Below are 21,334 nucleotides of genomic sequence, written 5' to 3'. Positions count from 1 at the left end.
TTATTAACCATGACCTGAAGCTTGAATCTGCTTTGCACCGAATTTCAATCGGTAATAAGTAATCAACGATATTTGCAGCGTGCGTTGCTTATTAGGTCATGTGAGCCAACGATTAAAAAAAGGTATCTGGAATTTAAATATGGTATGTGTTAACCTTAAATATGCACAACAATCTCTACATTTTTACAGTGTTACATGCATTGCACTTTCGCATATATACAAGTCATTAGATTTCTATTACTCATCTATTGTCATTTCTAAATCTACATAGCGCTTGAACACAATTTGTGCAGTTGTGGCAGTAAACACACACTCTACACACCTTTAATTGTTTCAGTCATGACGTGTACATTGCGCAGATCAATTTAATAGATGTATAATAAAAACACATTATAAGGCAAATATACAGGACTCTTAAAATGACAATTAGGACACTGGTCTTAATTATTGGTCCTCTACTGTTTGAATATTGATCTGTTTATCTTCTTTTTTGTTAAATCTACTAAATGGTTTTTGGAGGGATTTTCTATGAAGTGCACTGGGAATCAGTTAGTTGTAAAATTCATGTTTGTCAGCTCAATTTAAAGGGCAGCACAGGGAGTCGCACACGCATCTCAGGTGTCATTCTTATATTTATAGCCGGGATGGTCGGCTTCCGGAGGAACAGCTCAATTACTAACTTGGCCTCTCTTGGTCACCAACAAACATCACCAAAAAAAACACACCTTTTTTGTCACTCTTTTATTGGTTAAAAATTGAGAATTCCCTTTTTACACATGTAGGATTTCACTGCGTGATTGAGACCACGGGTGTGTTTTCAGTCATTTAAAGGTTGCAACTACAATGTTGATGGAATTACTGCAAGTGCTCACCAATGGTGTGGTCACACAATTGACTTACAACAGGATATAGTTACTAAATTCTGTCCTTGTTGGTATAATCTACAATGAAAAATATATATAATATACGTTAATGACAATCCCAGGGCCAGCCCGAGACTCCTTTGTTTAATGCAAACACTTATTCATATTCAAACGTCATGTTATCAATAAAGAAAAAAAACATGGATATTTTCTTTTTAATTCAATGTAAGTGATTAGCACTGTGTTACCTCAATGACACAATTGGTTAATTAACTGCAGTATTGTGAAACTGAACATTTGGCACCATGTTCCAGAGCAAACATTAAAATCCTGAAATAAAAATATCAACAGAGAATCTCTCATCCACCACCACGAAAAGACTCTAGAGTATTGGTTTGTATTTAACACACATTGTCAAAGTGCTTTCCAAGTCTCCGAAGGATTCCCTTTTTCCCCACAATATTGCTGAAGCCCCGTTATTAATATTGAAGCGCGACTCGCCATTCAATCAAAAGCCATTAGAATGGTTTCAGAAACCGCTCTGGGTTTGTGGGTGTGTGGTTAGTCTCCTCACATATGTACTTTCACAGCAACGTCAGATGAAATATATCCCAAAATCAGTATAAAATAACCTCAATGCAAAGTTTCAAACTGTCTGGAACGAGGTCAGTTTCACAGTAACGTCTGTGAGGACTGGACTTTACATAGAGTGATCAAGCTAATGCAAATAAAAGAGCTGTAACTCAGCCGAAGAACATCAGATCAGTAAAGCTCCCTACAAACCGAGAGGCGGTGAACCGTGCTTGCGCGGCGCGAGGGATGAGGCGGGGACAGTTCGGAGAGAGGAAAACCAGAAAGTGGACCTTGGATCAAAGCGCATGCACTAATTCCGAGCAGAAAGGTTCATTAAGCGGTCAGCACGTCGACACGTCTGCTCCGCACCTACAAGTGCTCTGCAAGGAGCCGAGGTTTATAGTCAAAGCTGTGTTGGTCCACGCGTCTCATTGATTTTTACCACAGGTTGGGGAGAAAAAAAACAACAGTGTGTTTGAGAAAAAAAACCCGCAACCCTTCAGAAATGCATGGAAAACTCTTGTATATAAGGCAATGCAGGAAAAAATAAAATAAGACTTGTCACATGTTGATCAGATGCTAACAGACGACTTTCAGTATGTGAAAAGTGGAGCGAGTCGCTCAAGACGCTTGAACCTTTCAGTTTGCCTTAATATACCGGTTAAATATTTAACATTTGAAATTGATGAATTAAACAAACAGCTGGTAACTCTTGTTTTGATCCCAAGGTTCAATGAAAAGAATTGTTTTTGAGAAACAACACTTAATGCATCCATAAAGATGGATCCAAGTACTGCAAGTACTCCTAAGAAGTTTGATCGGTCCTTCAGGGTTCATTTTCTGGATAGCATAGGTTTTAATTGGCTACATTCATTTATTCATTGGCAGTATTAAAATGTCCTGTGATGGCTCTTTATTTCACATGCAGACTGCTGGTTTCTTGATCAGAGCTAAGAAAGTCTAAAAATGTACTCGTCCTATAAGTTCCTATTAAACTGAATGTTCCTTGTAAAGGTGCACATTAATCGCCACAAACGGATGCACCGGAATGCCAAACAAATCATGAAATACAAAGTTTCTGAATTTTAGCCATTTGCAGTTAACAGTGCAATTAATTTTGCTTGATTACCTTCAAACGTCCTTCGTGATAACTACTTTTTTCCCAATTTTATCAGAACTTTATACTGAATTACTGATTATGAACATGCAATCTACAGTTGGACCCTTCAAAGAGTTAAGAATGTTTAATCTTTCCCAAACAGGAAAAAGTAATAACTTAAGCAATTTCAAAATAATTTGGTGATGTTCAACAACATTCAGCCTGAAGTAATGTTTTTTTTACAGATTTACATGTACGCGCACTGATTTCATTTACTTCCCTAAATCAGGAATAGAATACACAATGAGTCAATTTACATTGATTGAATCCCTCACTTAAATTAATTCAATCCTTCATTTAAATAGCAGAGTCATCTGTTTTTGTCATTGCTCAATAAACATAGAGTCTAAATTTTGTTGGCAAAATATGGTTTTTTGAGGCCTAAAGCAATGGTTGAGTGGGGTCGGTGACCTTGTTGGGCGCACCAATCACCAATGCTGGTGTGTGTGTGTGTGTGTGTGGGTGGGGGGGGGATCATGGCTGTAAGCACAAGCAAACCAGAGTAAACTGAGAGGGTGAGAAAAGGTCGGATCACCAGCCACATGGAGACAGTCAGCGACATCAGCAACATGTCCTGTGGGACTCGGAGGCCTGTCGTCCCAGTTTGAAGCCTCTTGCCGCGGTTGCTCCAACTACATCTACTGCAGGAATGCGCTTACCTGTGGCGACAGGTGAAAAAAGGTCAGCATGGACTTGGAACGGACGGGGAAACACTTACATTTAAAGATTGAAGATCTGATTGATTTTGAAAAAACAATGTTGGCTAGAGAACTGTGTCAGAGCGCCTCGCAGGTCCTGTTGGCTGTTCCTGGTGTAGTTATTACACCCGAAATTCCAAGGAAATTCCCCCCAAAAAAGACCGCAACTTACACTGACGGACTTTCCAAGTGAAGGCTAGCTTACAGGGTCTAATGTGATGAAAACACATGGGTGCAAAATGCTGAAAAGGACACAGCTGGTAATGGGAAAAAAGGGTTCAGTAGCAAATATGGCTGAGGAGCTTTAAATGAGTGGGACCAGCCTTGCTGACCCCCTCCACTGCTGAAAGGCTTGATTTATTTTCTGACTAAACATACTCAATCAAACTAACAGTATTCCTTAATAACAGTGTTATCTTTCAGCGGGAGATTTGCCTTTGTTAAAAGGCCCTTTCCCACTGCAGGGTATTACTCAATTTGCTTGCTTGCTTTTTGGATTCCCACCGCGGAGCAGGTGAGAAGCAGCAGCAAAAAGCAGCAGAAACTCCTCCGAATGGAACCTAATCAGATAAGCTACAGAAACACCTCTTCACAGAAGTTCAAATTGCAACTTTAGTGCTGGAGAACTCCACGCAGCTCCAGAACTCGAAGGGTCACAGCTGCTTTGGCAGCAAAAAGGAGATAATGAAACGTGAGCTACAGGCGGGAAAAAAAATGGTGACAGAAGGCACGCAGCTCTCAAACTGTCAGGTTTTTTAGAGTGCAGTAAGCGTGTTTTTTCCCCCCTCTCACATGAACAGAGATTCGGCCAAAAACATCTAATTTGGATATGGAAAGCTTTGAAAGCGGTGCTGCGGAGACAAGGTGTGAGAGGTCAAAGGAGCAACAGTTGGAGAAACAGACTCACTTATCTCTATGAACACTTCGTTGATGTTGATGGCGTTCTTGGCACTGGTTTCCACGAAGATAGCATGGATGGAGTCTGCATAGTCCTTGGCATCCTTCTCTGACACTTCCCTGTGGATCCATGAAGAATCGCAAATGTAGTTTATAACAATGTGAAAACATATGCAGGTATTTATGATATGTTCGTCAGGTTCACCTGGCATCAGATAGATCGCATTTGTTGCCTGCGATGGCAACCACTATGTTAGGAGGACCATGCTGGCGAAGTTCCTTTACCCAGTTCTTCAGTGTCTGGAAGGACTCCTGAAGATACAGTTGAAATGAAGAAAAAGCTTCAGTTCATGAACAGGCAGGCCCACGTCGCAGCGCATCACACCGTCCTTCATTTTAGCAAAGGCAGCTGAAAGATTGATGGTAATTTTTCTACCCTCGTATCTTTTTTGTCTGATCAGTGTGGAAATTTAATTATCAAATATGTGGTCAGCTCGACTTCCTGCAGCTGGCTCGCTACTAAATGCTCGCAGCAAAAGAGTGCGGTAAACATTCACAATGCAAGGGCCAAACGACGCCTTCGGCTTTATTTTTAAAAACGTAAACAGTTAAAATGGGCGATTTTTGGCATTTTCGTCACATGCGTGATCACACCTGGGTGCTTGGCGGCTCCTCGTGCGCTTATTCTCAGACTGTTGCAAAATCCCTGAAATATTACAGCTGTGCACGGGAGTGTGTATGCAGCGTTTATCTCCTCTACAGTCTACAGAAACTGACCTCTTTCGTGATGTCATAGACGATGATGGCTGCGGCTGAACCTCTGTAGTACATTGGCGCCAGTGCACGGAACTGTGGGAAAGTAGAAAAGGATGAATACGAGACAGAAACACAAACGTTCTTTAAAATAAGATGATCCACAAAGATGAATCAGCTCATCTGTCAACTGTTGCCGGGATGACTTTCACTGTTGTTAATTTCCCACTGATAGAAAATAAATAAAACTCCCACTAAGCAGCATGAACAAAAATGTGCCACTATTCTGAGCTCATACCTGGATGTATTTAAAAATTGAAGCTTTCAGACATAGGGAATTCATTCTAGAGTAAAGAGAGAATGGCAGACAATTTTCGCCTCCATATATATGAAAGGACATACATTTGTGGTTATTCTGCACATCACCGGGCCCTGTGTAATCAAAACAAGTTTCATTGTTATACGCCCGTAGCAGCGGGGGAGACTGGGGGGGGTTCTTCTTTTGTCAGGGTTTAGAATTTTTCCTGGCAAAACATTCTGTCACGCTGAAAAGTCTGTTCTGTAAAGATCTGTCTGCAACCTCCCCCTTTCCAAGTGCGAGAGACCCTATAAAGGCTGCTTCTAATACGGAAATGATAGATTACAGCTATAAAACTCATTCAGTCTGTCCACACAAAACTACTGTAGAAACATGATGGAGCAACATTCAAGCACCCATGGGGGAGGACCAGTGTCATGATTTATAGAAATCCCTTATAAAAACACATTAATTTGTGCGTATGTGTATTTAGCTGGATTTTATTCCTGGTAATTAATAATTCAACTTTTTTGCACAGGAATTTTAACCAGCTGTTATCATATAATTTAAATAATGAATCTTAGAAATGATGCTGATGGTGATGATGGCGATAATGCATCGGTGCTATAGTTTGTCAATGCAAGCTCAAGAGAAAATGCTATCACACAAAAGTGTAAGCAGGGGATTGGTAAATGGATATTTTAAAAGAATCCAATTTGTGAAAATAAAAAACAAATATTTAATGACTTTGCCTTCCCACCTATTATATTTTCCTATCAAATATCAGGGAACAAACTCTCCTTGGAGTAGCGCTGCTACCTCAGGAAGGCATACCCTGTATACCACATAATTATAGTTGTTACTGGCCCCAAATCCACCAACCGGAATCCAACTTAGGATATTTGGCAGAGACGCTCAGAAATGTGAAGCCTGTCTCATTGGCTAGTGTTGAGCCACACCACTACCAGTCCTGTGTGGTCCATCGCCGCTTTCACCCAAAGAGTAATCACAGCAGGGCCAGATAGGTGGCCACACAGAAGCCTGGAAAACAGCCCCAGTGATGCCCGACAAGAGCTGATTAATTGCTGAAACCATAATCTTGGTATATGATTAAAAGAACTCTTTTTTTTCCCATAAGGAAGCATGGTTCCTCTCCAGCACTTTGAGAAGGGATCATTATAAGGAAAAGCCTCAAGGGAGTGTTGACAGATGGGCTCAGTCATACTTGTAGATCATGAAACACTGGGCTTTAGTTTTTTGCCCTGGTCTCCCTCTCTCATTCCAGAGAATTCCCTGGATTATTTGTATTTCCCCCCCCCCAACGCAAAAAATTGAATAAGTCTCTGCAAAATTCGCAAGGCGAGCGTTGCAAATCTGCAAAATACCCCAGCAGTTTCATATCAGAACACCGACACATGCAGAAAACGTCCAACGGAATGTTACTACGTCTTCACCACAAATCTGAGAGCTCCCTCAGGAGGTTGACATAAGAGGCCAAGGGGAGTGGAAATGTAAGCAGAGGGAGACGGTCAGAAAAAATATGGATATTCTGAAAAGAAACCAGGAGAAATTTCAAATGGGAAACAAGGGACCAATCTGAAATAGAGTGGCACTAACTCTTAGACAAGACAGAGCGGAGCACTGCGCATAAGAAAAAGAGAAAGGCATGCACAAAGGGAAGCGATGTGGAGCTGACGCAGACAGATGTAGGATGCAGGATGTGTGTCAACAAAGAAAGTAGTTCCTCAAGTTATAGCTATAGTGTGCTTTGAGGAGATTGGATATGATATTTGTAGTCAGACACTGATATATTGTTTATTGTTATTGATTATTGTTATAGGGGAGGTGCTGTGAGATACACTCTGAGTTAAAAAAAAACACAAAAAAACACTATATATAAATCACTCCAAAAGAAATGCAACTTATGTACATGTAATGTAGGAGGAAAACGAAAAGTTACAGAACGGGTAAATAAGAACCTCTTCAACTGTCACTTCCTTGTATAAACAAGACAAAGTTATTTAAAAAAGTTATACTGTGAAAAACTAAAAAAGAGCAATTATTGGGGGTGGGGGAGATACCACTTATTTAAAGGTAAATGTCGCCCCCTATCAGAAGTGATTTGTAACAGCATTATTAACTTTGGCTTGGGAGTAGTACACTAAAGTAACTTCAGGTGGAGTTCACTGACAATACCTCTTTTCCCTCTGCAGCCACATTAAAGTAGACCTTTAAAGAACATAGTTTAAACTGACATCAATTTATACTATTACAAAGTCAAAGCGTGTAAATCCTCTGATTTACGACACAACAAAAAAAAAAGAGAACTTCTAACCCGTTCTTGTCCAGCTGTATCCCAGATTAGGAATTTGTGAAGCTCATTTTGGTATTGCACTGTCTTCGTCATGAATGATGCCCTGGAAAAGAAAAAACACCTTCAAACTCGCACAACTTTTCAAATTATTGCACATCTTTACTAATTAGCTGACTCCCAATTGTGTTGCTGCTAAACCTAAATAACACTGCTATAACTATTTCAATAATACAATCATTTTAAAACTAAGCAGCAGATGCAGCTGTGACAGGCTCCAAGACCGTCCAGTCAACCCCACAAAAATGACATCCTAGCCCCTAAGTCCTGCAGTGCAGTGTGTTGATGACCTGACTAAAACCTATAACATATATGACATAAGATTGGATCCATTCTTTTAAAATGACAAGGGACCAGGACAAACGTTGATGCAAATCCTGAGCGGGGCCATAATACCAGCCAACAGAAACACTAAGAACTGAAATGGAATAAACAGGGTTTTGGCAAAGACCTACCCGATTGTTGGGTTGATATTTGGGTCAAAGCTGTCCTCGACAAATCTCCATACAATACTTGACTTTCCAACACCAGTTTCCTGCAGGACAATAACAAATGTGATACAAAGAAAAAAGTCAAATCAGTATAAAGTGAACTCTTAAAATCTGCTTTCTGTCATCATTTAAGATGACAGGACTGATTTAATCATTATTTCAGCATAATGGGTTATAGATCGGTGAAAGATGTGCTCACACTACAGATGCGCCACTTTAGTAACTACGCCTGGTAATAACATAATGTTAATTAACTTGGTCACATCAATAAACACGTTTAACTGATGTAAACAGACTGTCCAGCCGTATGTTACAGCCCGATGGAGGAAGTGGATAATCGGATAGCTTATTTGATGCTACAGGTGCAACTAAATGTGCAGTCTCTATGAGCCTGCAGTATGTGTTCAAATAAAAGAAGACAGTGGCTTACCCCTAAGAGACAAACTTTTAATTCTCTCAGCGCCATATCGAGCTCCTCTCTCTCTCAAAAGGAATTTCTGAAGACCATTTACAGTTTCTTCTGGTCACCTATTATCTTCAATATTCAGCCAACGATTCCCGTTTGGCCCTGTATTTTACCTCATCTTTAAACAAAGCTGTTCGAGTCACATCTATTCTTGTGTTATAGCGACGGCTGTCACGGTGGAAAACGTCACGCCGCCGTCGAATTTGCCATATTGTGACTATTGTAAACAAGCTAGAAAGCTAACAGTGGAGTCGCCAGGCTGGAGGCGCCATCTTGAATTACGTCATTTGGTCACGTGACCTGCTTGGCCTTTTTTTTGTGTTGGGAGGTACACAAAGCCCCGCGACTGTAATCTAAGCATAGTTATGTGGAGTTTGAGTTCAAGATGGTAAAAGTCTATTGTCTCCCGCTCGCTCACTGAAATTACGATCAACCGATGAATGCGTGTATAGGCAATACTTTCAGGAAGTAGCTCGGTGTTCCGTTTGAGTGACAGCTGTGTGGCGGTGACAGCCCACACGGGACGACGGCAGCCCGCAGAGTCGAGCCGATACTCAAGATGGCAGGTAATGGTACTTTCTAAAGTGTTTTCTTCAACATATCGAGTCTCTAGTGGAATTTAGAAAGCGGCGCTGTGTTTTACATATATTGAGCGACAGGTTAATGATTATTATATTAGTACACCCAAGATATTTTTCGGCAAAATGCAAGTGAAATGAAAGCATGGCGGTTAAAGTAAAACGTAAGGGCTCGACAAGCCGCATTAGCATACTTAGCGGCACTAGCTGTCTAGCTTGCGAAAGCTACACTGAGATTTCGAAATCTGTGACATGACGCCTTTATTTTCACGTATAACTAATCCGTACGTGTCGGCGATTTCTAAATTGATCCTTTTATTTATTTAGCAACGTATTGTGTGTTTATTACCCAAGCGTTGTCATGGTAAAGGCTGGCGAGTTGACCTAGCTAATGTTAGCTTAGGTGCTAAAGTCATTTTCAACCCTAAGCTGACCAAATCCTCCTTATACCATAACAATGGGGGACGTGTTTTTTGAGAATATGATTTTTTTGAGTGTGTTGTTGAATCATCTGTGCCGTACATTACTCCTCAGACCAAATATCCCACGTCCTGTTCACGTATCTTTTCCAATAGTTGTTTTTACAATTAATCCCTTCCTTTCCCGGCAGTAAACATTGATATTAGGCGTCCCACCGCATGCTTCTCCCCCTGGGAGGTGATTTTTGGACATTTCTTTTGACTTGCTTTGCTAATGCTTAGCGCCAGTTATTATGGGACCTTATCAATGATAAAGATGGTACACGTTTTGTAATCTCGATGATAAATTGCTGTGAAAGCTGTTTGTCACCTAAAGGATTTCATGCACGGCTTTTAAGTGAGATGGTAGAACATGTTTACTATAGATAAGAGCACAAAAAGTCCAGTTCGAACAGAATTGATGTTGTATTCAGTATTAAAGGGACAGAACACAGTTTTACTGGTTATGTTGTTATATCCAGAATCAGCATTTGACTAACACAAATGGTTCCACCGTTGTTCTAGATTACTGTTTGGAAAACATGCTAATTTCCCTGTTTCCTCTCCTGCCAGATTGCTGGTGCATTTTTGGTTTTGTTACATGCTGTTAATTACCTGGACTGAGGTTACGCATGTCAGCCCAACCTCCCTATTATCTTGTTAGCCCTCTAATGAAGCGCTGCGTTAATTTGCACCAGGATAATGCACAATGTGATGGTATGTTGATGATAGGTTCACCAAGAAGGAATTCCCCTCTAATTGTTTTATCTCCTAGGTCTATCTTTATATTTTGAAGATGGCCATGACGACTTGGACGATTGTGAGTTTTCCTGTTGTTGTTTTTTTCCTGTCGTTTGTTTACCAAAAGTTATTGCGCACTGTCTCAAATTCTTTGTTGCTTAGAAGCAATTTCATCAGACATATTTGGACTGCCGAGGTATTCAGGCGCTTGAGAGTATTTCATGGTTGATGACGTTCTGTTTTCGCATGTAGAGTTCAACTTCTGTCAGTCTGAGTGAAGAACATCAGTAAAGCCATCTTATGTAATTGAGGATTTTAATATTAAATTTAATTAATTTGACTAATTCATAATAGAAGTGCTTCGTCCCTTTTTAGTTTTCACAATGCAGCATTGTTTAATTCCAGATCCTTGTTCTCATTAACTCATTATTTCTGTGTCTAAGGTGGTTTACAGAAGATTTGTTGTATTCATTTATGTTGGAAAATTAACTTTCATTGTACCTGCAGTTGGATTCGATGATTATGGTTCCGAGTGCGATGGCATTCGCATCACAGCCTTTCTCGATGCTGGACAGGACAATCTAACTCCCCTCGGGAGGTTAGAGAAGTATGCCTTCAGTGAAAATGTCTTTAACAGGTAAGCCGACACCTGGGATAAGACTATGTAAAGACTATGTTGTCTATGTAAATGGAATGCCAAAACACAGCAGCGTTTTAGACAGTCTAGAACCGAAATGTTTGAAGGAGGTCTCCAAAGTGTTGTTTTCCTGAAATGCAACAGCCAGCGTTGCCGTGTGAACAGGTGACCTGGAGTTTTCAGCGCAGTCAGTAAATTCCCGCTCCATTTTGTGTGCATGACATGAGAAGACAACATTAGATGGCAGAACGTCTGGTTTTATAGCACTCAATCCACATTTGTGCTGGTTTCTCACAATTTTGTATTCGAGTGTCACTCAAAGAAGGAATCATTGACTTCATTCCCAGATGCATATGAGTATTTTTAGTCCTTCCAGCATTCCACAGTAAATAAAAGGACGGCAAGAACGTAAAGGTTACTTTCTCAGTGATGTTCTGTTCAGGTCAGAGTATAAAAATCTAATTGAAACAATAGTTATTGTTAATTATAGTTAATTTTGTTTCATAGATGTTAAGCAACATTTAGACATTTAACCTTTGTAGTATTTGTTGATGTGTATTATGGTGTATTTAACAGAAATATTGATTATTTTTTCATTTTTGAGTTTGTTTTAACCCTTATGGCTAGATACATTATAAATCTTGCGTTTCAAAAATGACGTGGTAACATACTGTGCAGTGAAAACATTCAGATTGTTTTTAGGTTTATCATTAGAGCGACTTTTTTTTTTTTTTGCTAATCCATCTGCTTCAGTGTTCTGCTCTGATCCTGTTTCACATGAGTCGACAATGACAATTTGGAGCATTTACAGTGCCAAGCTCTTTTAACGTCCATTCTCTGTGGAAGCGTTATCATTATTTGTAGCTTTCTTATTCTGTGCTTTTCTACACTTGGAACATTTAGAATTTAGTTCTTCCTTTAAACCACCCACTGTTGACATTTGCTGTGTTTTAGTGTTGAATGTGTCTGCGTTGATACCGCGCAGGTATTGCCAGGCGGTCTACTAATCCAAGTCTCTCCGGCTCTGTAGGCAGATCGTGGCTCGTGGCCTGCTGGATGTTCTTCGAGAATTCAGTGACAATGAAAACGATTTTATCAGCGTCATGGAGACAGTTGCCAGAATGTCTGAAGATGGAGGTAGATCTATTCTCTCTTCATTTATTTAGGTGCCCTGCTTCCAAGTAAGGGCTTTTGATTGATGTATGATTGTTTACAGTTTTAAACCTCCACATGGTTACACGTGTGTAAGCGAATGGTTGTGGTCATTGTGCCTATTTTGTTGTTGGTCAGAGCCCACAGTGCGGGCTGAACTCATGGAGCAGGTCCCTAATATTGCCATGTTCTTGCACGAGAGTCGGCCCAACTTCCCAGCAGCCTTTTCAAGATACCTGGTACCCATCGTTGTCCGATATCTCACTGACCCAAACAATCAGGTACGTTTCACTGAAGAGCAGTTGTAAATACGGCAGTAGCTTTTTTCATTTTTGAGCATTTTATTTGGGTTACACAAACACCAAAAGAAGAAAAGAGTCCTCACGGGGACCTGAGAATTTACTGTCGTCTCCTCCAGGTGCGGAAGACCAGCCAAGCAGCGCTGCTTGTCCTTTTGGAACAGGGGCTCCTCTCTAAAGCTGATATGGAGACCAAAGTTTGTCCAGTTCTGCTTGAACTGACCGAACCCAGCAGTGATGACGACTACAAAATTGAGGCCGTGGCAGTAAGAAAATCTAAATGACTAAGTTAACATTTTGAAAGTGGCTCTTCTTTAGAAATGATAGAAAATTGCCATTTTTACTGCTAGAATTGCCATCAGAGCCACTATTATTGTGGTGTTTTGGTCTGTTGTGATTTTTTTATTGATACAATACACACCCAGTACATGCAGGCCATCTTTAATATAGTTCAATACCAGGTTTATTGGAGCAAAATGTCAAGCAGCTATCTGCTAGAGTGGTGTTATCCCTTTTCTAATAGCTATAATTTGGACTGAAGGGAACGTAAGATTGATCATACCTCAGATAGTTTGGTCATGCAGATACAAAGGCAATGCTTTGGGACATGCAAATTTTAACATGACCTGCACAACCACGAGAAATCTGTTTCAGTCTTTCCTGGAACTTCCTCTTGTTTTAAAGAGAAGCCTACACAGTAAACTGCAATCTGTCTCCTATAGCAAGTACTGTTTCACACCAGCAAAAATGGATTTCTTTCCAATAATATTTGGCAGATTTAAAAGAAAAGCTATTAGTTTTGCTTAATCATTTTTGGTTTTTTTTTTACGATGTATCAGTAAAATATATTAGATATGGGGAGGTATTGCATTCGGTTGATTGTGGACAGATTATACCCAAAATCCCTCTTTATTACTCTTCCAACAGATCATGTGTAAAGTTGTTACCATGTTGAGCAAAGACACAGTGGAGCATCTACTACTGCCAAGGTTTTGTGATCTGTGCAGCGATGCCAGACTCTTCCAGGTTCGCAAGGTGAGCACCACGCAAGCAATTTTCGTCTCCAAGAAGCGTCAAGACACTCTAAATTCGATGGGACGGAAGGGGAAGAAAGTGCTTTGGTCCACACAAGCCGCGCAGCTGTCATAATCTGATAGATGCTTTAGTTGGGGATTCCTTGAATTCAAGAAGGCAGCGTGCCAGTTTTTATTCTGCTGTGCTTATCACCTCACCTCAGTCTGTGCTGTTATATCTGGGAATGTTCACTCTCTAGTTTTTGCTGGGACAGGAAATGTTACTCCAGATAAGCAAATGTGACAACTTTTAAAAATCTTTTTTTCACTGCAGGTGTGTGCTGCAAATTTTGGCGAGTTCTGTTCTATTGTGGGTCAGGAGGCCACAGAAAAGCTGCTGGTGAGAAACGACCCACATCACGTCTTCAAATTCTGAAATAAAACAGTTTTATGAAGTCTAATATCTGCTTATAAAATCTACTACAGGAGTCTTCATTTGGACAACATGTAACAGTTTGCTTTGATTTTGTATTTCATAGATGCCCAAGTTCTTTGATCTCTGCTCGGACAGCCTGTGGGGCATCAGGAAAGCCTGTGCCGAGTGCTTCATGATGGTCTCCAATTCCACCTCCCCCGAGGTGCGACGTGCAAAACTGTCCCCTCTGTTTATCAGCCTCATCAGTGACCAGTCTCGTTGGGTAAGACATGCAATTTTTAAAAAATGAAACACCCCAATGAAAGGTGGTTTGTTTTTTTAAATAAATTCAGATGGATCAAAATGAACACTTTTCTGCCCCACGTTTAGGTGCGACAAGCTGCCTTTCAGTCTTTGGGCCGTTTCATTTCCACCTTTGCCAACCCTTCCAGCACAGGCCTTCACTTCACTGAAGATGGTGCCCTGTTAGAGGTTCCCAGGTGTACATTGGACAGGTATGAACACCTGATTCAAGTTTACTGTCATTAGTTTATGGTTATTTCTACAAGCGACTCTTCAACTTTATTATATAACACTGAACTCAATCTCTGAATATGGTTTATAAAGTTTAGTTCATTGTCTATGATGCTAATTGAAATCTGCTTTTGTATTTTTTGATGGTATAAGTGTAGCTTAGCAGTGTGGCTAGGAGTGTAAATAATAGCCCAGATTAACATATTCTTATGTATGCATGTTGTAACGCTCCCTTTTGTTTTGTTCCTCTGATTTCAGTGACTGTTCCCTCAATTCTCTGAACTGCCCCGACCTGAGGGGCTGCCGCACAGACAGAACGGTGGTTCACACTCCCCCCAACCAGGATGGCCGCGCAACACCATCCCCGGAACACGTGGTCTCCGCCGATAGCGAAGAAATGAATAACTTTGACGACAACCACAGTTCTTTGCCCGGTGAAAATCACAGCGGTTTCTCCAGCAGGGTGTCAGACAGCAGCACAAACAACACCAAGAACACAAAAGACACGGAGCATTGTGACGAGAACTTTAACTCCTTCCACTACTGGAGATCTCCTTTACCAGACATCAGTGGAGAACTGGAGATACTAAGTAGTCAGAAACCTTCAGATGTTGCAGAGGATGAGGATGAGGAAGAGAAAGAGGAACCCCAAAACAGTATTCCTGATTCTATGTGTAGCCCCAGCAAAGCTACTAGTGACCAGATCCAGAAGGTCTTAGATTGTTTGCAGCCCCACATGGATGACCCAGATGTGCAAGGTGGGTATACCGAGCCGCAGCGCCTCTCGATCAGCACTAGACTTTTGAGATATTCATCTTTTCGCATTGATGAATTCCCTTCCAGCCCAAGTCCAGGTGCTTTCAGCAGCGTTGAAAGCAGCCCAGCTCGACAGCCCGACAGACGGGACGAAAACCCAGGAAGAGCAGCAGCCCGAGAATGTTGGCGATAGCCCCTCGGTGGAGAGCAAACCCATGGAGGATCAGTCAGAAAGTGATGACAGTCCCTCTGAAGAAGAGCAAACGCTGGAAACTCTGTCGCCATCGGAGTCAAATCCCGTGCAGGAGCAGGGAGATGAAGAGACACAGACGGAGCCGCTCGATGACCGCGCCGATTCTCCTCCAGACTCGCCTGTTCTGGTATGAAATTGATTAGAAACATCTTCTGTTAGCCCCTTTTGATCAATATTTGGATGAATTTAATGGAATTTAGAAGGGTTAGGAAGGGTCCTTTAAATCCTTTTTTATTAGTTTAGGATTAACGTCCTTTCTTGTATGGACAGTCGAACTGTAAAACCTCAATATCTTTCTTTTTCCAGAAGTCTGAGTTCATTGATAGAGTGGACGAGGAGGGAAATGAAGACCGCACTCACAGCCCTCTTTCAGAGGACAAGCCTAAGACTCAGGTCAGTCAGCAGTTGTGTAAATCCCGGAAGTGTCGATTCCAGCCGGCAGCAGGTGCAACAATACTCCCTCTCCTCCGTCCACGTTGCTGTCATTGACCGTTCACTCTCTGACTCTTTCTCCAGAACGTCATTCCCCAGCAGTTATTGGATCAGTACCTCTCAATGACCGATCCAGCCCGGGCCCAAACCGTGGACACAGAGATAGCCAAACACTGTGCCTTCAGCCTGCCGGGGGTGGCGCTCACTCTAGGACGGCAGAACTGGCACTGCCTCAAGGACACCTATGAGACGCTCGCTAGCGATGTGCAGGTAGGCCAAAAAACGGGATCAACCTCTTCAACAGCCTTAAATGGTTGTTTAGTTGCTGCCTGTCAGGGCTTTTTGACCAGTTACACGAGTTCTTCTGAGGGGGAACTTTATGAAAGCTTATTCTGCTACGTGATGTTTTCCTCTTGTCTACATGCATCTAATATATTTCCCGGAATGTTAAGGTCCAATGAAAACCTCAAGTTCTAAGTTTAACACTGCGTCACTTCATTCCAGCAGTTCCTGGTCATATTTGCTCATCAGATCGCGACAGTAGAGAACGTCTCTGTTAGCGTTAGAACATTACAGTGGAAAAAGGTCTTCAGATAGTTTAATCATTGCGTCTGTTGAGAGCGAAAGCTGTAACCCTTTCTGCCTCCTCTGGTTCAGTGGAAGGTGCGGCGCACACTGGCGTTCTCCATCCACGAGCTGGCTGTTATTCTGGGAGATCAGCTGACGGCAGCCGACCTGGTGCCCATCTTCAACGGGTTCCTCAAAGACCTGGATGAAGTCCGCATCGGCGTGCTCAAACACCTCTACGACTTCCTCAAGGTGAGTTTGGAGACACGTTCGAATGGTTTGGCTTTCAGTTGCCATAGTTACTAAACTACTTTATGTTGGGGGGCTTTCAGCTGCTGCATGCAGACAAGAGGAGGGAGTATCTCTACCAGCTGCAGGAGTTTATGGTGACGGACAACAGTCGCAACTGGCGATTCAGATACGAGTTGGCAGAGTAGGTCTCCTTTGGAATGATCAACATTTTCTACCTAATCTACTCAGTCTGACCCCACGTGTTTTGGTCTTATCCAGGCATGAACGCAGCCACCACTTTTGGTGCTAGAGAATGCACAAGAATGTCGGCAGATCAGTCGAGCGACCGACCAACCTGACTTTTCTCTGTCCTCCTCAGGCAGCTGATCCTGATCATAGAGTTGTACAGCCACTACGACGTGTATGACTACCTCAGACAAATAGCTCTCACACTCTGCTCAGACAAGGTGTCGGAAGTCAGATGGATCTCGTACAAACTGGTGAGTTTCATTCAGGTCTGTTTGCTTTGTCTGCTGTGTTACTGGCTGATGTTTCGGTCCCGATGCGTCAGCGGCCCGAATGGTGAATTGTGATGGTAAACATGGCAGCACAATAACAGCGATTGTAAAGGCTGCAGATAGGCTGATCATATGACAAGCGAGTAAGCACAACAACCCACTCCCCTCCCTGCCTCGGCTCTTCTCCGTACGCGACTTGGAGAGTGGCACGACGTACTTGCTTACATAATGCTAATATGTGAGCGGGGGGACCCTTCCAAATTGTTACTTTTTAGAATTTCCCTTACCAATTTGATTTTAATTCCTCTAAATCTGTCAGACTTTCATCCCCACATCTAAAAATAGCTTCTAGAGCTTCTAAAGTTAAATAATTTCTCTTCCAAACATGGTAAAGTGACTATAATAACAGTTTAATTTTTAAGATCACCTGCATATTTAATTTCTTTCCTAAGCCTGAAGCTTCTCTGTATGTACCCAGGTCGTCGAGATCCTCCAGAAGCTGTACACATGCGGTGCCGATGACCTGGGTTTGAACTTCATCAACGAGCTCACCGTCAGGTTCTGCCACTGTCCCAAGTGGGTGGGCCGCCAAGCCTTTGCCTTCATCTGCCAGGTCTGTACACATGAATGCTGATCCCAGGGTTGCACAAGCCATCACCAAATGTTTTTGCAATTGTACCGCTTACCTATATCCAACTGTGGCAGCGTGTTTGACTCGTCTATTTGCTGTAGGCTGTAGTGGAGGAGGACTGCATGCCCATGGACCCGTTCAGCCAGCACCTCTTGCCCAGTCTGCTCAGCCTCTCTTCGGATCCAGTAGCTAATGTCCGCGTTCTCGTCGCTAAGGCTTTGCGTCAGAGCATCATGGAGAAAGGTGAGAAGGAAAGAAGTCATTTGTCCAGGATAAGGCACTAAAAAGATTCAAATGTGATTGACTCCAACCAAACCATGATGAATTAAAAACAGGAAAGCGATCTCTTTAAACACCCCCTTAATTGTCTTGCGGTTAGATGTGTTTTCCAGTAAATTGACTTCCGTGTGTTGTGCGCAGCGTACTTCAAGGAGCCCGGTTGTGCCTACTCTGAAGAGCTGGAGGAGACCGTGATGGCTCTGCAGTCTGACAAGGACCGAGACGTGCGTTTCTTCGCCAGCATGGACCCCAACAAATCCCTGATGGACACCGCTCCTTTAATTTAGCCTGTCCCCAACCCCACCTCTCAAGTCTCACTCTAACCCACCTGCCTGTCTCTCTACCTGTCTGTCTGACTGATGCACAGTCAGAGAAAACCATCAGCACCAGCACCCGAACGTGTTTCCATCGATTCAGCTGCTGGGCAGAAACAACACCAACGACCACTCGAGGATGATGATATCAGAAGCCTGGAGTAGCAAGAAGAAATGAGCTCGCTCAAACAACACAACCCAGTTGCTGGTTGGGCACTACATGGCACACATCGCATATACAACAGAAAATGTGCACTTTTTTTTTTCTTTTTTTTTTAGTGTTTTCAGAAAATGAGCAGGACTCAGAGTTCAGCCGCTCCACTTTATTGGTGCTGCTGCGCTTATGAACTCAACCCCCCACCCTCCTCCACACTAACTCAGCCCCTTCCCGCTCGTGGACTCCTGAAACTACAAACAGGCTCTTTATCTCTCCAAAGCTAATTGTGTGATATTAAATTACTGAATCAATATATCTATTTTTTCTTAATGCCTCTTTTTGTGGATTTCTTAAAGAACAAGCAGGCAAGGTCTGCCTGACTGATGCGTGCACTAACTCAGGGGGACTCATCTGAACCTAACCAGCATTATTAACTCACAAGACGAGCAGCGGCTCCTGGACCAGCTTGAGCCCCGGCCCGGCCCAACTCTGCAGATCTGCCGGCACCCGTCGCCTCACGTTCTCCAAAATGCCTCTTGTCACCCTTTCAGACTTCTCAGATGTCCTCTCGCTTTATCGTCTGCTTCTTATCTACCTTTATTCACCCTTCATCACCGCATTTTTCCATCTGGTCTTCATGGACCAATGAGACCACTAATACTACTGCACAGACAGAACGGCAACTCTTAAAAACTATCAACATGTCTTTATTTTATTTTTTTATTTTATTTTTTTTAAATTCCTGAGCCCACACGTCTGTTTACCAGAAATGTGACATCACATCCACATAACACAAGACTAACAGAATACCTCTGTGGACCCGGTGTGGCAGCGTCATACGTGTAGAGGGACCCCCCGACTGTGCTTCGATGTCTGTGGCGGGTCACCGTGGAGCAATTCTTTGGCGTTGGCTTAAACATCCTAACAAGGGCTCAAAATTAAGTGACGGGGTAGAAGAGGAAGAAAGCAAGCACACTGTTGGAATACGCATGCCCCCCTCCCCCCTCTCCTCCCCTGTGTATAGTCTTCTCTAAATTCCTAAACATTGAAGTCCAGATGTGGAATTATGCGACCATGGTAACTTTCAGTGGATCTGAGTGACCAGTTGTACAGTAGGATGTAAGAATGGCTGTGTTGGACTGAAAGACAGCTGATCATGTTTTGTGTGTTGTATCCCCCCCCCCCCCCCCCCCCAACCCATCTTGGTGGAAGGATTTATGATGAGTATGAGGTTTCTCAGAAATGTAAAGCTAGAACCTGTGGAAAACGGTGCACGTTCACAGAACCAAGGCCAGTTCAGTCGGGTTTGTGACCCACGTGTGGTTTGAGTATTGGGAGCAGCCACCAAGTCGCGCTTTTTTTTTTGTTTTTGTTTGTTTGTTAGTCTTCTGGGCTCGTTGGCTTTCCTTTCCACTGTTGTAAAATGGTAACAGCCCCCTTTTTTTTTTCATAGATATAACTTGAAACTTTAAGCTGATTGTGGTGTGTGCTGTGCATCTCAAGTCTTTCTTCCTTCAAAAGGAGAACTCACTGCAGTCCTGGCGGCGTCGACTCATCTCGTCTGTCTGCAGTTTGTGTCCATCTCATTTTTTTTATCGTAGTAGAACAGTTAATATATACATTTTATGAAAATTATTTTTCTTTTCAATCGTGCACCACTGTTCAAAGATTTTATAACCTAACTTTACAAAATTTACAACCTTTGTAATATTCAATGGTTTCTTTTAAAAAGACATTTTATGTAATGTTATTTTTAGTATTCTGTAATTAAAATGATGAAAATTACTCTGCTTATTTTGTATGTCTGCTTTGGTGTTTTTTAAAAACAAACAGCAATGTTCATATATCAGTATTTATTGTTTGCAGTTATTAAAATATGAGTAACTGTAATTAGATAAAAAATGTTGTGACCTTTCCCCCCAAAATCTTAATATTAATGAACCCTCTCGCTGTGGCGGCCCCTTTAAAAAAACCTGATTGACAAATTCACAACACCAAAATCCAATCTTTTTATCTCTCATTTTTGAGTATTGTCCTGATTTAAATTGAACTCAACTGTTAATTATTTTATGTCCTGCCTTCAAGGTGTTATAAGTGTTTTGTTTTTTGAATTTAAGTAAGCTCAGGGATGGTTTCACCGCAGGTGTTATGAGGTGTTTTGCATGTCTTGGTCACGATGCTGCTTTTCTTATCTTTCTTTTATACATGGTGTGTATTGTCCTGTCCTCTGTGTCCTCACTTCTCAGAACAGGGATAAGACACCAGTAGACAGACTGGTATCCGTATCCAGCACCACTATCTGAGCAGCTGCCAAATCTCTCAGTCTCAACTTTTACTGCTTGTATTTATTTTCAATATACTATGTAAATCATATAGAAATGTGGGGATGTTGCACTCACACAGAAGGCAAATTAACTGGAGATGGTTAATTTAAATGTGGCACATGTAACATGAATATGAAATTAGTGTACAATGCAAATTAGTGACATTAGGTATAATTGGGCATAATAAATAAAACAAGCCTCACTGTTGCTGCTTTTGAAATAGAACTACAGTGTTCTTATTAAGGCAGAACTAAACATCGCACATTAAATATTTTATTAGTTTGGCCCCAATCTGTGTAAGTTCTCCATCTAGCCGCTAGTCGGCGACAAAGCGCTTCCACTTCGATCCTTGATTGAACCGTTGGGGTCTTCATTAGTACCTGTTTCGATGATAAACTTCATTTTCCTCCCGACTCAGCCGCAATTCCGACCGGAAGCCAAACCCGAACTGCGCCATATCCCTTCTACGCATGCGA

General features: G+C 42.0%; 2 protein-coding genes across 3 annotated transcripts; one reads left to right on the top strand and one right to left on the bottom strand.

Moving 5' to 3' along the window:
• Positions 1-724: 724 nt before the first annotated feature.
• rab22a (RAB22A, member RAS oncogene family) lies at positions 725-8,872 on the bottom strand. The gene is made up of 7 exons (XM_057031322.1): positions 8,534-8,872; positions 8,068-8,147; positions 7,577-7,658; positions 4,968-5,039; positions 4,396-4,502; positions 4,201-4,310; positions 725-3,254 (listed from the first exon to the last, which is right to left on the bottom strand). The coding sequence occupies exons 1-7, from the start codon at positions 8,567-8,569 to the stop codon at positions 3,157-3,159; spliced, it is 585 nt and encodes a 194-aa protein (XP_056887302.1). The 5' UTR covers positions 8,570-8,872; the 3' UTR covers positions 725-3,156.
• A 25-nt stretch (positions 8,873-8,897) lies between these two features.
• Positions 8,898-20,319, top strand: ppp4r1l (protein phosphatase 4, regulatory subunit 1-like). 2 transcript variants are annotated; one of them, XM_057031314.1, is made up of 20 exons: positions 8,898-9,135; positions 10,381-10,425; positions 10,854-10,983; positions 12,014-12,120; positions 12,274-12,416; positions 12,554-12,700; positions 13,362-13,469; positions 13,782-13,847; positions 13,987-14,145; positions 14,253-14,377; positions 14,655-15,154; positions 15,240-15,532; positions 15,712-15,798; positions 15,922-16,107; positions 16,495-16,656; positions 16,737-16,837; positions 17,015-17,135; positions 17,632-17,766; positions 17,886-18,027; positions 18,205-20,319. In XM_057031314.1, exons 1-20 carry the CDS (start codon positions 9,129-9,131, stop codon positions 18,348-18,350), a joined length of 2,910 nt encoding a protein of 969 aa, XP_056887294.1. In that variant the 5' UTR covers positions 8,898-9,128; the 3' UTR covers positions 18,351-20,319. The 2 variants fall into 2 exon arrangements, with proteins under 2 accessions (XP_056887294.1, XP_056887295.1); XM_057031315.1 differs by lacking the exons at positions 8,898-9,135; positions 10,381-10,425; positions 10,854-10,983 and having other exon boundaries at positions 12,015-12,164.
• Positions 20,320-21,334: the final 1,015 nt, after the last annotated feature.

Source organism: Takifugu flavidus, chromosome 4 (genome assembly GCF_003711565.1).
Source record: "Takifugu flavidus isolate HTHZ2018 chromosome 4, ASM371156v2, whole genome shotgun sequence".
Taxonomy (NCBI): Eukaryota; Metazoa; Chordata; class Actinopteri; order Tetraodontiformes; family Tetraodontidae; genus Takifugu; species Takifugu flavidus.
This window is presented reverse-complemented; position numbering and strand designations above follow the sequence as displayed.

Bases quoted from the DNA above. Each gene is read 5' to 3' on its own strand.
- rab22a (XM_057031322.1), bottom strand. From the start codon at position 8,569: ATGGCGCTGAGAGAATTAAAAGTTTGTCTCTTAGGG. The intron at 7,659-8,067 runs GTAGGTCTTTGC...TTTCTTTTCCAG, and splicing joins AATATCAACCCAACAATCGG to GGCATCATTCATGACGAAGA. The intron at 4,503-4,967 runs GTCAGTTTCTGT...CTGTATCTTCAG, and splicing joins TCTATGACATCACGAAAGAG to GAGTCCTTCCAGACACTGAA.
- ppp4r1l (XM_057031314.1), top strand. The intron at 12,701-13,361 runs GTAAGAAAATCT...CTCTTCCAACAG, and splicing joins ACAAAATTGAGGCCGTGGCA to ATCATGTGTAAAGTTGTTAC. The intron at 15,155-15,239 runs GTGGGTATACCG...ATTCCCTTCCAG, and splicing joins GGATGACCCAGATGTGCAAG to CCCAAGTCCAGGTGCTTTCA.